The sequence below is a fragment of the Leuciscus leuciscus genome (assembly GCF_965113295.1).
Source record: "Leuciscus leuciscus genome assembly, chromosome: 25".
In the NCBI taxonomy this organism is placed as follows: domain Eukaryota; kingdom Metazoa; phylum Chordata; class Actinopteri; order Cypriniformes; family Leuciscidae; genus Leuciscus; species Leuciscus leuciscus.
This window is the reverse complement of record NC_138724.1, coordinates 17,303,125-17,320,750: the sequence shown is the minus strand read 5'-3', so window position 1 is coordinate 17,320,750 and position 17,626 is coordinate 17,303,125. Positions and strand designations below refer to the sequence as shown.

The following is a 17,626-nucleotide window of genomic DNA, read 5'->3' as shown; positions in this document are numbered from 1 at the left end:
TTTCTTCTTCAATAATTACATTTATCTTGATTTTATAAAATATGGTTATTTTACAAAATAAAATAAATTCATTTAATTAATTTTTTTTGTTATTTTTAAAATAAAATAATGAAATGGATTTTTTTGAAGCTTGTCTTTTATCTCTCTCAATTCACAACCTGAATTCTGGCCAATTATTTATTAAAATAATGGAATTGCATTATATTTGTATTATATTATACATTTATGTTTTTTTACTCTAATCATTCCATGCTGGTATGTGTTGTCTTATAGATGACCTTTCTTTTTTTGTCTTAAATTTGACTTCCTGTGGTCTATTTTATGCCACAGTCTCTAAGAGATGGAATCCAATTTGGTAACATTGACTTGCATTCAACATTTTAAGTTTACATTTATGCATTTTGCAGTCATTTTTATTTCTTCCCTAAAAACCCAAGACTTACACATTGCTTTGGCATGTACTGTGTGAGCTAGGAAAAAGTTTGAATAAAATGAAATATATATATATATATATATATATATATATATATATTTTTTTTTTATTATAAAATAACAGTATTTTAGAAATTTATTGATTTTATAGTTTTTTAAAAAAAGACATTAAAAATAAATAAAATTGTAGTTATTTAAAAAAACAAATGTTTTAATCTTTAAAAATAAATACATTTTTTATTAAAAAATACATATATTTTATAAAAACATTTATTTTATAAAATAAAATACATTCATGTACTTTTATTTTATAATTATTTTATAAATAAAATAAAATAAAATAAAAAATTTTAAGCTTGTTTTCAACATTTGCAATATATTTTATTTTTCTTCTTTTATATATATATATATATATATATAAATAAATGTGTTTTTTTTTATATATATAGTTAAAAAGTCATGGGTTCAAATCATTAAAGACTTTGTGTTGTCTCATATATGACCTTTCTGGTTTTTGTCTTGAATTTGACTTCATGTGATCCTGGGCTAAACTCCTACTCAGAATATGACACTGGATGTCTATATCAAATATCCTAATTGTCTTATCAAAACTACCGTAGCAGAACATTACATTATTCATATGCTTTTGTCACTGGTGGTGTTTCCTAATGAAAACATCTTACAGTTAAATGAGGCCAATTGACTTGCATTGGAAGGCAATAACTGCAGCATAAAGCTTTCGGTTATAGAATTGAACTGAGCGATCTTGGCATGAGAATGAAGGCTGATAGCATCGTGTGGTGCGCTGGTGGAGTCCAGCATCGGTCCCCTGATGATAGACTCCCTTTTCACTCCATCACTTTTCTGACAGCCTGTAAAGCATAGCTTTTGAATTTCAGATCAGCACAGCCAGCAAGTCTCCATCTCCGCGATGCATGGTTGGCAGCTCTTTCATCCCTAAAACGCATGCACTGGAGTATACAGGAGATCCTGGGGAGAGAGAGGAGAGGTTGAAGATGAATCAGACATTTCATTGTCAGCGGGGCTATTTAAACAGACAGGGAGGGCGTATCATCTATCACAAGTTGCGCCGCTTAACACGTCTAAGCTGCAGCACTTAGAGGCGTTTTAGAACAATGCGAGCAAATCTGAAGCTTATTCGAGCGGTGTGGCTCCGTGACCATTAGCAAAATGTTGACTTGTATTCTTGCCGTGTTAATGATGTCATAATGGCTCGTCCTGGAGTGAACCCGTCTCACATTCGGTGTGTTTATTTGTGTTTTCCTCTGAATTATCTCAATGGTCGTACACTATAATGAGCACGTTTGCAAGCACACCAATTTACTGATAACTCACAAAAAACTCAGGTTACGACTGTAAAGGGAACGAGATTCTGCATTGGAGATTGCAAAGCTATGGGAACGTTTCTGTTTGATTGGGTCTTGAAGCCATCATGACCAGGAAGCTCTATATAAATAGCGCCCTGACCAAACAATGCCAGCTTCAGTCGATCATAGGCACGCAGGAAATATGGCAGGGCAACGCAGCATCTCGTTCCATTTTCAGGGAACCATGGTTAACCAACTTTATTAGTGTAACCTGAGACGATCCCTTTCAAGTGAACTTGTGCGGTCATAGACAGCAGCGCTATGGGAATGATAATACCCACTCCATTGTACTGACAAGTGCCTGTCTACTGTGAATCATGGCTAGCACAACTAAGACATTAGCACCTGCCATTACACACATATTGTAGGGATAGCCCTGACAATACGTTTTTTGAAGCCGCCATACTCCTATTCGAATGAGCTCTAACATAGCATAGCCTTGACTATCCACTTGCTCATTCTTTGCTTGGATGCTGGGGTCCCTATTCTAGGCGACCCAAAGCAAACAAACAATTGACCAGTCTTATGCCACAGGGCAGCTCTGTGAACGTAAACATCCAATACCCAATAAGTGGGTATAGCAAATTTAGCTTTTCCTGGTCCAACGTCCGAAAGGGGGAGGACAAAAGGCCTGAAAAACTATAGATTGTGCCACATTAGTGCGGACATACCCTGGTCTAGGGTATAGAAAGGCTTTCACCATACCAGGTGCAAAGCCTCTAATCAATGCGGTGGAAATGAGACACCAACGGATTTCTCCCTAATGACTCCCCACCCAAAGGTGCATGGTAAGCAGCTGTGGACGCCACACATCCTTCAGAGTGGAGGGTCATAACCCTGTGGAGAACTGATCCTGCAGGAGCTCCAGAACAGTACAAACTAGCTATAAACTGGGTCCATCTGGCAATTTTTCGCACCATAAAGTGAAAACTCTCCACAAACTCTCTAGAGCGAAGTATGGTCTAAACAATCTCAGTTGAGAGACCAGACAGTTGGTTTCCACAACCCCAGGTGGGGGTAAAGGGTTGAGCCCTCTGCCTGAGACAGAAGGTCCCTTCTGAACAGTATCTCCCATGGAGAGCTGCCAAGAAGAGACACCTGGTCAGCAGGGCTGGGATAAACGATTATTTTTTAAACGATTAATCTAGCGATTATTTTTTCGATGCATCGATTAATCTAACGATTCATTTTTCCAGTCCGATTCGATTTCGATTCGATTCGATTATCGATTATCTCCCCAATCCCCATTAATTGACTAATAGCAATTTGTAAATGTTAATTTACATATCTGAATGAAAAAAAAACATGAATTCCTTAACATTGCAATATGTTTATTGCTCTTAAAATTCCAAAATAAAAGACTATACAAGTGCATAGTAATGCATTCTTAGTCAGAGGTAGCATTCAATAAAACCTTAAATCCTTGAAAACACATAGCTTACTGAAACAAGCTTACTGAACACATAGAGCCTAGCTTACTGAAAAAAGTTCTTCTTTCAGATGAAAATAACAACAACTTGATGTCTAGCATTCAATAAAAAAATAAAAAGGTCACCCAAAATACTTGTTTAGAGCAATTGAAAGAATACAGTAACCAATGTAAACTTGGGGGCTTTAAGCTAATACAGAGAGTGCTTTTCCAACAAAAAATAAATAAAAATTAACAGTGGGAGCCAGCAGCCTGTCATGGCGTCCTTCCTGAACCAACAGAATTGAACATTTATGTTGAAAACACATAGTCCTAGCTTACTGAAAAAAGTGCATCTTTTAATTCTTCATTCACATAAAAATAACAACAACGTATAGTAATACACTCTGCCACTCACCTTTAAAAAAAATAAAAATAAATACTAATAAAAAAAAGTACTTAACTACAATTTAATAAATGGAACATTATTGTAAAGTGTTACCGATTTGTTATACACCGATTTAGACGTCTCGTGAGTTCAGTGTTGGACAGATCAGTTGTTTTAACCATTCATTAAAGTGAATCAGTTCAAATGAGTCATTAGTTCGTGAATCGGACGTTTAATTAGTGGACGTGTAGCCTACGGCAAGCGTTGTGTGATTATCCTGGCAGTTTTTTTTTTTTACCACAATTCACACTCAGCGGTAATTCAAGAGAAAAAAATCTCCGAATGCTCCACGTGAAACTTTGGTCTTCCGCCCTTTTTCTATCGTGTCTAATGATTTTGATTAATATGCACGAGGGAGAGAGAGAGAGCAAGACAGCGCTCGTGTTGTTTGAAGACGGTGAGTGCGCGCGCGGCCGGAGCTCTCTCTCTCGTACTTATATGCGCCCTGTCAAGCGCAGTCAGTCATTCTATTCTACATCACTCACCGATCAAATAAGGCTTTGGCAGCCACCAAAAAAAATTCAATGCAGGAAAACCCCTGGATTGGTTATATAACGTTGGATAGAATGATGGTCTGGCCATCGCGTATCAGCGCACATAAGGTACACACTGTGAAGTAATTTGCAAACGTTTTTTAGAGAAATGAAAACAGGTCGACGAATCGACGCGCATATTTTGCGTCGACGTATTTTTTGCGTCGACATCATCGATGACCTCGACGCGTTGTCCCAGCCCTACTGGTCAGAGAACCATACTCGGGACGCCCAGAACGGGGCTACTAACAATAGATGGACCGCGTCCTGGCGGAATCTCCAGAACCCCCCCTAAGCAAAGCGATCGGGGAAAGGCTTACAGACGCAACCTCGGGCATGTCTGCACCATAGGTTCCAGTCCCAGTGGAGCTGGAAACGTGAGGGAGAACCAAAGCGGACAGTGTGTCGTTTCTTGATGCGCAGATAGGTCCACTTCCGCCTGGCAGTACTCCCTTCAGATCGACTCAACAGGCTCAACTAAAAAAGGGGCATAGCAGTACGCTTAGAAAAAGACTGAACAAGTATGGCATGTTTAGAAGGGTTGTCAGATGAAAACTTCTTCACAGCTTAAGTTAGCAAAGTTGCATCTGAACAAACCACAAGACTTCTGGAACATTGTTGTTTGGACAGATTAGACCAAAGTGGAGATGTTTGGCCATAATGCTCTGTGCCACATTTAGCGAAAACCAAACATTCGCTTGCATATGGATGCGCTTAAATATGCAGTAAAAGTGCAGTCACATTTACTGTTGCTCTGTGAAATTTCGCTGGTGAAATGCAGTAATTTTAATAGGGAGCAAATTTGGAAGTTTAGCGTGAGGGCAAAAAAGTTCCACACGAAGATGTTGCTTATTTTAAAGTTGGTCATGCAAATTCACCGCTAGAAAGTGACTTCTGTGTGAGCTGGGCTTCATACATTGCTACGCTACTGACAATGGACCTTTTTGCCAACATAATTTTGCTGAAATATCGCTAACACCTTAAGGAGCAGAATTACTAAACAGGGCAAATTACCATGAGAGCGCAATTCCAAAACAGCGCCGATGGGAGTGAAAAAGTTCTGCACGTCTACTGACGACGTGCAAATTAAAGAACACAGACACAGTCAGATCGTTTCCATAATGACCAGTGCAATCTTCCAAGTAGCGTCTGGTTTAAGACGTGCTTTTTTGGGGGGGTAAATAATGGCGCAAACACCAGTACATTGACGAGCGAAAACATTAGAAAATCACCTTGCGTGATTCATTTAAATACTCTCCTGCCATAAATTGCGCCTGAAAGCGAAATTTCTACAAATGCATATGCAATAAGGTCAGCCACAAAAATAACTTTTCAGCGCAAATTTTTCACTGCGTGTCTTTAGTAAATCCTGACAGTAATTTTTTAACGCCTAAAGAGGTTTTGCGCTGACGCAAGCTGTTAGTAATCTGGCCCTAAGGGCGCTTAACCACACAGCCAGATATACGCACTACAATAAGCCAACAAAACGCAAATTAAGGTGTACACATGCCAGGTGAGGTAATGGGCAAAAATCTAGCGGTGTCAACCAGTTTATGCTGAAGGCGTTTATGACTTTACTCTGATAAAGGAAAATAGATTAAAATGTTTACACGACCACACACATTGTTGGCTTATGCATAATCAGGTTAAGAACATGCATGTAAACACACTGAATGATGGTTTACTCTGACTCACGGGACATAGAGGGGAAAAAGGGTGGCGGAGGAAAGGAGGCTTCGGTAAGGTGGTGGAAAACAGTGGCCGTGTTGGGTATGGTCATAAAGGGTCATAAAGCCATGGCAGGGCCGAATTAATGAGTGAGAGATTAAAGGAGGGGCGCTCACAGTCTGCATTCAGTCACTGCAGAACCAGACTTTGCTCCTGGAATGCTGATTAGCCTCCATGAATGGCTCTATGGACTCCTCTCTCCGGGATCTATCAGAGCCCAGTCATTACGGCCTATTTGGGGCTGAAGTTGGAAATGAATGGTGAAGCTTTTTTCTTCCAGCTTTGGAGTAGGGCTCACCTCTAGGGCACCGTGGAGAAAGAGAGAGAGACTGGGTGTTGTCAAACATGACAGGAAGAGAAGATAATATTTTTTTTAGAAAGGGGAAAGGCAGTGCACTGATTCTATACCACATTTTTACCTGCCATTGGTTTTAAGTATGATATTAGTTTTATATTAATCAGAGATGACCACTAGAAGGTTCTTAACACAAATGTAGCAAAATATTGTCAAAATTAGAACATTACATTCTTTATCTATTATTACATATATACATTTGCAAATATTTATTATAAATATTTGACATGAGAGCACACAATACTTTTTTTTATCTGCAGATGGCCTGATACATTATTTTGATAGCAAGGAAAAACACATATTTGTGTGAAAATGGAAGCAAGAAATCCAAAATGATTCCTCAGTACATAAATGTCTGTTTTTTCAGTTCCGTAACCCGTTTTGTCCCACGTCTCGAGAATCAGAGAGTTTATTTTGAAGAATACATTATTTAATTCAGAGCAACTTTGATAACGAGGAGTTTCCACCCACATCACCGCTCTCATTTCCTGTGAGTTGAGCTCACATCATATTCTGTGATGATGTAATCATGAAGTATCTGCCCTGTCATATCAACGATTCCACTTTATTCAGAGCTTCAGTTCAATTCAGTCTTTGAAGACAGAAAAAGCAGACGTTCACCTATTAGAGCAGACACCAGAGCAATGGCTTCTGATTATTGTATGCTGATATTTGATTTTGCAGAAAGAGAGAAGCAAGAGCAAGAGAGTGAAAAATGATGTATGGAGAAGAGAAAAACAGATAGAGAGGGGAAAAAAATCAAATCACTTCTTGAAAATGTTCCAATAATCACTAAAGCGCTCCAGCAACTGAGTTGGCCAAAAATAGATTGAATTGAAAGTTCTCTTGGTATTTTATGACGAGAGTAGCTTGCAACAAGGGTCGTCTGGAGAACTTTCCTTCACACTCTTTTGTTTATTTTGGCAGTTCTGACAAGCCTGCAATAATTTCTTCTCAGTTTCAGATGTAGACTGAAATATTGGGTGTAATAAAAGGTGATGGGCTTCGCATCCTGATGAATCGATGATGGGCTGAGAGAGGAGAGGAGAGCCTCTGAAAATTATGGCTTCTTTTCTCTAGCGCCCGGGGCAAGCAGATTTTCAGCTGTGCTCATAAATGTAAAAAAAAAGAAACAGGCTGTATTTTTTTTATTTATGTGTATAAAACAGATATACAAACCAAACCAATCCAGCCTGGATGTGGTTTTACATTCAGTACGTCTGCACTGACGCTGTGTATGTGGCGGTGGAAGCACCATCCATCATTGTTTGTGTTGGAGCTCATGCATGTTTGGTCAGATGAACCATTTCACACACTGTAGATCAAACTTCAGCTGCATACATATACAGACATACAGGTAATTTTACATGCCAATAATTCCACCGGCCGCCATATCTAGTCAAGTAGATGCTATAATCCATCATGTGCTATAGACATAAACCTTCATTATGTCACTCACAGCTACACTAGATCACAGTTGCCCTAAGACTACATACTATGCCTGCATTCAGAGCCGACCCTGACCTCCCTGGGGTCCTAAGCAAAATTCTGTTAAGGGGCCCTCCTACCTGACCCATGAGCCATGTAAACCATTTGCCATTGCCACACAGTCACACCTGACACCCCAGTGCTCCCACTACAATCCTCCCTCCTTAAACTAGTACTAATGAAAATGTAATTCCCGATATCAGAAATAGACATTGTTTCTAGAAAAAGTACATTCTTAATATCAAGAATTCACATTTAAAATAGTACAAATTTAATTATTGATATCAAAAATGCATCCTGTAAATGAATAAAAGCTAAAATGGCTTGCCGTAGCATGTCACTGAGTTTTAAATGATAAAAGCAATAAAGTTTATTATTTACTGAGGGATGTGCATCCATATTGATCAGTATGTCCAGCCAATCAACATTTTAAATATAGCCTATAAATCAATAGTCAATGTCAATACATTGCTTTCTTGCAGAGTTGTAACTAAACTGACATGGAGACTAGATAATCATTCTCTTGTTTTAAAAGTATGTGCGCCTATAATGAGGAGTGTCATCACGCCCATATATTGCACTGGTCCCCACAGATGTTTTGCTGGAAAGTGCGCGTTTCATTTCGTGCACAAGCATATGAACGCATGTTAATGCGCGACGCGGCCGGTTATCTTTTCCGAGCTGCAGTTTATAAACAAACACCGCTGCCCTTTGTCGTTTACGGCATTAGCAAACAAGACACAGACAGACCAAAAGATGCACTGCCCAGCTGGGTTAGACAGACAGACTAGAGAGAGATGCACATCAACTTAACTTTACTGTTCTTTGCTGACATCAAACCTAGAGAGGAGAGAATACAAGTTTTTTTTTCTGTCTTTTAGTGACCAGAAGGATTCCGCTTAATTTTCTCATCTATGTTGTAAACTTTGATTGACGCACTTTGACACGAGGGGGAGGCGGGGTCTTGATTAATTTGCGGGGCCCTACGCAACTTGCGTATGTGCGTAAGGCTGATCGGCTCTGGCTGCAATACTCAGACACACTTCTGTGATTGAACGCTTCTTTCTGTAGTGAGCGTAATTGTCTCTATCTGCAGCCATATCACAAGGAATCACATTTTCTCGGATCTTTTGAGATAAAATTGCTTGAAGTGCTATGAAACATAACATACTGTGACTTTCTCAAACCTTCCCAGTCAAGAAAGAGATTTTGTTTTCATTTTATTAAAGGAACAATACCTTTAACAATCTCCTTGATTATTTATTTCAGTGTAATCTTAATATTTATGTGGCTTATTTTAAGATGAACTGCAACTTGCAGAACTCAAACCCAGTCAAGAAACAATCTTATTTTGTTATTTTATTTATTACTTTATTTTATTTTATTACTGGCTGTGGATTATGAACATTAGTGTACATTTAACAACATCCCTGATTATTTCTTTTTGATCTTAACTGTTTATGTGGCATATTTTAGTGCAAATTATTTAGTGCATCTTTCACATTATGATGCAGTCAATGAAGCAGTTAAACAGTGTTTTGTTTTTATTTATTTTTTTTATACGTTTTTTTATCTAACCCATGCTCTATCAGTCAGCTACAGTAACATTAAGAGAGAGCAGTAGAAACTAGAAATGGTGTAAAGCTAAATCTAACTGTTTCTGGCGGATTTTTTTTTTTACTTACATTATGAGAGAACCTCAAGGCAAATCAATATTATTATTTTATATATATATATTATATTATATTATAATAATATTGTTCTTATATTCTTATTCTATTCTAGATATTTTTATTATTATACATTAATAGTAAAAATGATAGTTGTTATTTTTTGTTACTATTAAGATTTATCAAAAATACAATGTTACTATACATTTTTGCCCTGAGTTCCTGTCACGTTAGTAAAGCATTATTTATTTATTATTATTAATTATACATTTGTAATATTAATGATTATTTTTATTAATAGAAAGAAATGATGTGGAATTGCTTGCTGGATGTGTGGTAATATAATATAATAATAAAATTATAATAATCAGATTCCTCAAAGAGATACCTTGTCCATGGCACGCATACTCTTTATTATGCAGCAGTAGTGTTTAGATGTAGATGTTTTTTGTCTTGCAGGTAATGCGTAGGCCATTATGGCAATTGTGACAGACTGCCACATAACCGAACTAGGATAACCTAACTGTGTACATAACCATTGCTTTGTAAGAGGGTTGTGGTGTTGATGCATCCTGTCGCTGAATTAATCATCATCTAACATAAGCGATCTCTCAAGAGGTTGTACGCTGCTTTCTTAGCCATCTGTCTGGACTTACAGTGGGATTTGTGGAAGATCTGCAGCCCACCCTGATGCATCAAGCTTTTTTCCGCTGACACGTCACTGCTAGGACATGATTCACTGTCACAGGTCCATATCCAACATATTGCACTGGCTTGATGAAGCCGTGTATATAGATTCCTGTTTATGCAGGTGCAGGATAATAGAGGAACATTGAACAATGGCTGCAGTGTGCAGCTTCAGCAGAACTTGGTCCCCATCAGTCTGCTAACAAGGGTGATGCCTCAGTCTACAATATTAGTAGGGAAACTAACAGCTCAGCACCGTAAAAATCCATTTATTCTGTCAAAGCTGTGGGCTACTTCCAAATACAGAGCGGTGTGGTGTTATATGGGAGACGCTGGTTTGAATCTGGCCTGCGTTGTGTCGTGATTCTGTTTCTCTCTCTTTTGTGCTTATTTTTTGTCCTGTTAAAATGGCTATATACATTTTTTATGGCTAAAACGTTTTTAATGATGGAAAAATTACTTTTTTTACATCACTACTTCAGTCGTTCCTCACCGTTTGCGCTATAATTATGAGATTAATTAATGCGGCATGCGGAGGAGAGCTGTACTATTACTTTTCGTAGTGATCAGGCTTGCAATTTTCACCCGGTAGATGATAGACTGAGCAAAAAAAAACAAAAAAAAACATGAACTCGCATTGAAGAAGGGACCTGAGTAGGGCTGCACAAATTGGGGGAAAAAAAACCTGTGATGATTTTGGGATTTTAAATGTGATTTACAAGAAAAAGAGCTCCAGGTTTGCTGTGCTTATTTGTAGGCTTGCACAATTTGGCCAAAAAGGTTGAGCTAGGCTATATATTAATGTGACTATTATAAATATAATTATTAGCAGTAAATAATAAATTAATTAAATAAATATTACAATTAATATTATAATAATTACTCATAATTATAATTGCTAAAATTAAAAATAAGAAATATTACTAATTGCAATATTTGTAATCTGTATTTGTAATCTAAATCTAAAAGAAAAATAAAATTTTACAATACAACTTTGCAAGATGGTTGGTGCATGTCGTGTTCCCAAATGGACATTATAAGCGACCCGAACTGAGTTCATGTGGAGCAGCATTTACTGAGCTGCTCTGAGACACTGAAAAAACAGATCATGAGCTGCTTGCTTGAAAACACTGAAACATGCATTGCATATATTTAATTAATTAAATCGCAGCCTATGTCGCAGTCATATCAAGATTTCAGTTTTGTTTGGATTAATCATGCAGCCCTAGACCTGAGCCATAGTTAGGGACTGGAATTACAGACATGGGTTAGTAACCACCTAGAAACCACCTTGATCACCCTAGCAACCACATATAAATGTGCTAAAAACCACTCAGAACATATTAGCAACACCCTGGCAACCAGCCACAGCATTCAAGAATTGTGGCGGAGAGTTTGGCACCACTGATGTTTTCTTTAAAAGATTTGATTGTCATCCTGGTGTTATTGAAAGCTCAGCTGACATTTATCTAAACTCTTTGTCCTTCATTCAGGTCAGCTGGTGGCAGGTACATGTGAAATCGTGACTCTGGACAGGGACAGCAGTCAGCCAAGGAGGACCATCGCCCGGCAGACGGCCAGGTGTGCCTGCAGGAAGGGCCAGATTGCCGGCACTACCAGAGCCAGTCCAGCATGTGTGGAAGGTAAGAATGAGGAGGGGCTGAGGTGGGACTCATCCAGGCTTTTGGAGCCACTGCCTCTAAGCCCACCAGAGCAGCCATAGCTGGGGCTTTCAGATTCCAGAGTGATCCATGAGATTACACTGCTCAGTGAGTGTGGCTGAAGTGTCAGTCACAGGATTTGGGAATGTTACCGCAGGTTTCATCAGTGCCTTAGGTCACGTGTGCCGAATGTGTTACGAGGTGGCGGACGCTGGGGAAATTGAGATTTGTGAGATTAGCTCCGAGCTGCCGCGTGTTATTTAATAGCAAACTTTTCCAAACACAAATGACAAGTGAATCTTGACTACATGTTGTCATATTATGAACAAACTTGAGTTTCCAAAAATCTTTAAATAAACAAAGTTGCATTAGGATTCAAACATAACTGAAAGACATATGCAGTTCAGTAAATGAGTCAAATGTTAAAGTAATCAATGTAATGGATTCAGTGAATACAAACCAGGAAGTCTATTTGAGTAAGTCTATTCATTAAATGAACTGGCTCATTTGAGTCAATTGTTCATGAACCAGAATTTTAAGCCTCGTTCAGACTGTCAGTCCAAATCGTATTTTTGTGCATATCTGATTGAAATCCGATCAGATTTAGCATGCGTGAATGGCAAAAAAATCACATGAAATTTCCGTTTCGAGCTACATTTATAATGTGGTTTGAAATCCTTATTAAAATCGCATTTCTTGAAATCCGCTGTCTGACCGCTCTAATCGGATTTCGCATGATTTATGTGACTTTCTCACGCCACGTAAAATGTAAACGTCCGACTTTGTTATAGGAAACATGTTGAAAGTCGCTGCAGAAACAAGGTTGTGTTGTTGTAAAGTGCCTGAAGTCCAGTGCTATTTGAATGATTTATTAAATTTACTATCTCATTACAAATCATTCATTCATAAATTAAGACTATTAGTAGTACTGTATGTTATTTTTGATAGTACCAAACTTTTGCAAACACAAATGACAAGTGAATGCAAATTGCTGATGAACAAACTTAACTTTCTCAAATGTTTAATTTAAAAGAACCAGCTTGTGGATCTGTAAAGTGAACACAATAGAAAGACGTAATACTGGCTCTTTTATTTCACCACATTTATTTCAGCTTGTTGCTGAAGCTTTTTTAATGTGAATTCAACTGAATTTGTCCACTTGAAGCAAATGGCACCACTTAATCGAGAGCTTTTTAAATGATATTTTGCACTTGTACTGTACATTTGTCGCATTCCCTTTTTCCTCAGTTTAGTTTTAGTCTTGCATGGACTGGTTTTCAGCGTGACCTGCACTTATCTTCATGTGGTCGTATGTCTTCTTGCCTTCAGTTGTTGCTATGACACCCGAGTAATTTCAAGACATATTTCGTAAGGTAGGAGTTTCTTCGTGGCCAGATGAAAGTAGGTGTTCTTGAGTAATTGCTTTTGAAAGACACAGTCCTCCGTGTTTCTACGACCTTACATCACCTGTAGTGGGCTACACCACATGCCAATCAGTAACCATGGCTGGAAAAATGTGGTAAAAATGCAAAAGCATGATAACATTGCACAGAATCCAGGAAACGATAAAGATGAAAAAATATAATTAGTGTAAACAGAACAATGCACGTAGAAAAAAAAATGCTGTGGATGTCGTGTTTCAGTAATTCCTCATTGCCGTTATTGGAAAATTGTCTTATGGCTTACAAATTGACAATAAAAATCAGTCACTCTACGTTGGCATTTTCTAACAAGATAGCCGGATACAATTTCTCCATCAGGGCGAGCAGAGGTCTTGAGGCTTTGGCCTTTCAAAAATGCAGTTATATCCTAACAACCGATGGATTCTGCTCTTCAGAAATAAATTTAAGCCTTAAAATGAAAATCTCAGTGTATCCAATTGACAATTTACCCCCTGCATGTGGAGACAATCATTTCTTGAACAACACAGCTCCCTCAATATTTCCTCAGTTTGTTTGCTGTTTAACTATTTACTCCACTCGCTTTTAATTTAGTGTAATTTGGCTCTCTGAGTGTCTGCAGCTATTAAAGAATTATTGATTTCTTCAATCGTTTTGTTTCTTCAGAAAAAAAGCTTCTGCTAAATATAGCCCGATCTCTTCAAATGAGGCGAAGAGGCTGTTTTATCTTGTTCTGTGCCCCATGGCTTTATCTGATAAAAGGCAGGCAATCAGACAGGTTTTGATACTGAGAAAGAATAGCCGTCACGTCTGCCATTATGTATTAGAACTAAGACCGCCAGCTTTAGCTGCATGACAGCAGGTGCTGAGTAAACAAGCCCTGCTGATGGAAGGTGAGCAGACTTTTGTATTTAGCACATTTGAAGACCAGTAAAACAAGATGACACTAGATCACATCTGACTCAGTGGTTGTGCATGGCAAAGAAGGAAAAATGCCAAGTTCTTGTTCCAATTTTTCCTACTATCAATTGAATGACTCTGGTAGCCCTTTTTTTTTTCAGTGTCCTTCTTACGTGTTACATGTACTTACTGTAGTAATAACAGCAAATTATGCATAATTACATGCAACTAACCTAAACCAAACCCTTTTCCTAACCCTACCACTTACACAAGTAAGTACATGGTGTTAATTAATATTACTTAGTATTTAAAAATATTATTATTACACTGTAACAATGACACCTTAAAATAACCTTATTTTTTGGGGAGTTGCACCATATAACATTTTACAACCTGAAGTATTCTTTATATATAATATACAGTTCTAAAATTTGGAATCAGAATTTTTTTTTAAAACATCTATACTTTTACTCATTAAGGCTGATCAAAAGTGAAAGTAAAGATATTTATAATGCTACATTTCTATAAATCTTTGTACAAAAGATGTCATATAAACGTTGTTATTTTGAAATTCAAAGAATCCTAAAAATCAGTTTCCACAAAAATATTAACAAACAAAAATATGCCACAAATCAGCATATTAGAATGATTTCTGAAGGATCACGTGACACTGAAGACTGGAGTAATGATGCTGAAAATTCAGCTTTGCATCACAGGAATAATAATACAAATAAATGTTATAATTTTAAACTTATTTTAAAAACTTTTGTATGGTAATATATAGTCAAAACGTGGAGGTGTAGCATTGTATTCAGTGTAACAGTGGTGTTCAATATAAAATTAAGTACTCATAAAACAGACTGAACCATGGAAAAAACAACATTCTTTGGCATGAAACCAGGCTGGAATTATGTTTAATTCATGTTCGTAGCATAATTAAATTTTAACTTGTACAAGTACACTGACAGGTCAGTTCTAACTGCAAACCGCCTCCATGTAATATGAATAGCAAGAAAAGCAGAGCCGAAAACACATTTGCTCTCTGGAATCTGTTGAGATGTCTTGGGTAATGACATCGACATGACAATTAAAATTAATTTATCATCAAACCAACAGGAAATTAAACCATCATGAAGTTTTCATGTAGAACAGAATCAAAGTGGCCTGGAAAGTCTGGCATCAATATCAAATCAGACTGAAAAAGCTAAACGAGAGGCGGCTGCAGCATGTTGGGACTCAGAGGGACTGCGGATTCTGCCTGGAAGCGGGCGCGAAGTGACAGCAACAGAACGCAATTCCCTCAGCTGGTGGTAGCGAGGAGGTGAGAGCCGACAGCTGGAATATGCCCCGAAAACTATGCGGAAAGTCAGGGGAAGGAGAGCATTTGAACAATTAGACAAGGTGATCGTCAGCCAGGTGTCAGGATAATCGAGTCCCGCTCACTGAGCACCTGCATTAATTCCATATCTTTTGACTCCTCAATCGAATTCGGAATGTCAGTCCAAGGATTAGTAATGTTTCCCTAGTCACACAGCCTAGATGGATGTGATAGGTCAGGGCTGACCCCAGGCAGCCAATTCAAAGCATCTGCCTTGTATCGCTGGTACTATGCGGCAGCATTACAAATGGGATACTGGCTCCCCAAAACATTCGGGAGTGGCTAGAGAAGTTCCACGCCATCAATCAAGATACCTAAGTCAAGATGGAGCTCGTTTCATCTGGGAATATCACGTCGGGAACACCAAAAGCTAGAATTGCCATTCACATTCTTTACATTTTAATATGGATTGCAGTTTCTGGCATGGCTTTCTATTTTTGAAAGGACAGATAAGGACACAGTATATATTGTTATTTGGACTCTCCTACTAAATAAATACAGAGACTTGACATAAGTGGTCCCACTAGAAACTAATTATATAATGCATCCTCTGTGTTTCCACAATGCTCTAAAAATTAGCATGCCCTGTGATGAAGTGTCTGCAGGTGTGCCCATGATAACACAGATTACACAGACTCTCCGCCTTGACTCCTCATATATTATTTTACACAAACATCCTCTCACAAAAAGACCGTAATTTTGTTTTCTAGAATCAATTAAGTGAGAACCAGCAAAGCAAAGCAAGTTTGTGTAATGAAATGAGAATAAATCTACAGTGCATGTATATTTATAGAATATATAAATATAAAATGACTACAAAAATATTAATTATACAATAAATTGAATTTTGAAAACATTAAAATGCTGATTAACAAATACTAAATATTGTGTTACATTCAATTATAAATCATATTTATTAATATTATCATTATAAACAATCAAATTATGTTTAGAATTGATTACAAAGACACTGTTGCAAATTTGTTTATTTATTTATTTACTTACCATAACAACATCACTGTCTGGAATTTCGTTATGGCAAATAAATACATTTAATTTTGAAAACATTAAAATGTTACATATTAATAAATACTAAATATTGTGTGTATACATTTTATTATAAATAGTATGTATTAATGTTATCATTAAACTCAAATCAAATTATGTTTAATGTTGTAAATGTAATTTTTAATAAGAATTTAAATAATATTTATTACAAAAACTGTGGCAAATTTGTATCATGCACATTACAAAGAAATGCTATTAATTCAAGTACACACAAAAAAAAATTATCTTGATTTTGAGTTGTTGATAACTTGTTTAGTATGTTTATTCAGTAACTAATCTGGGCTGCATTTCCCAAAAGGATTGTGAGCTAAGTTGATCGTAGAGATCATTGATGGCAATGGTTCTACGATCTACTTAGGCTTACGATGCTTTTGGAAAAAGCTGCCCTGACTGATCCAGTAAACTCATTCAAAAAGGTTTAATCAGGCTTCTTGTGAGTCTCCAGAGATTCATCCAGATTTCTCATTCAGAATTTAGATTTTTCTTTATTCAGATGCATTCAGGCTGATTTAAAGCAATAACTTGTGAGCCTTTTTGACAAATTCATCTAAGATTTATTCGTTTGTGAATCTGACTACACTGGTCGTAGTTTGTTTTTGAGAGGAAAATGTGCAATAAAAGATTCAGCAGTGTCTTTAAAAGCGGTGCAGAAAATACTGGTGTAAAACAATAGATAGAACATATTAATTGTTATTCACATCCAGTTCATTATCTAGGCAATTTATGACATAAATCCCCTCACTGATTGCATCACAGTGGGGGGCTTAACATTGAGAACAGAAGGGGCTCGGTGAAGAAACTGTTTGGGATGTAAGCTCATGAATTCATTATAAAGAAGAGCATGTGCTACTTGTAAATTATGGACATTTCCTGTGTAAGCAAAGCTGATCTGAATACTAGTGTGTGACATTACCGTGAATGTTAAACGTATAGAATTCTCAAGCAGTGTCTGCTGTAAAAATGTATGGACAGATGTTTGATGTTCTTCTCTGTGCCAAACGTTTGAGTAATCGCAGTCCGCTGCAATGAGCAGCCCATCTCATTTATTGTCCCGATAAATCTTGAGTCCGGCCTCTGCATCG

The 17,626-nt window shown here is 37.3% G+C and overlaps 1 protein-coding gene across 2 annotated transcripts in view; it reads left to right on the top strand.

Moving 5' to 3' along the window:
- tafa5b (TAFA chemokine like family member 5b) overlaps positions 1-17,626 on the top strand; it is a 48,604-nt gene that overhangs the window by 23,944 nt on the left and 7,034 nt on the right. For both annotated transcript variants that reach the window (XM_082159358.1, XM_082159359.1), the window contains exon 2: positions 11,631-11,780. In XM_082159358.1, coding sequence (XP_082015484.1) covers positions 11,631-11,780 — 150 coding nt within the window. The remainder of the gene's footprint in view (positions 1-11,630; positions 11,781-17,626) is intronic.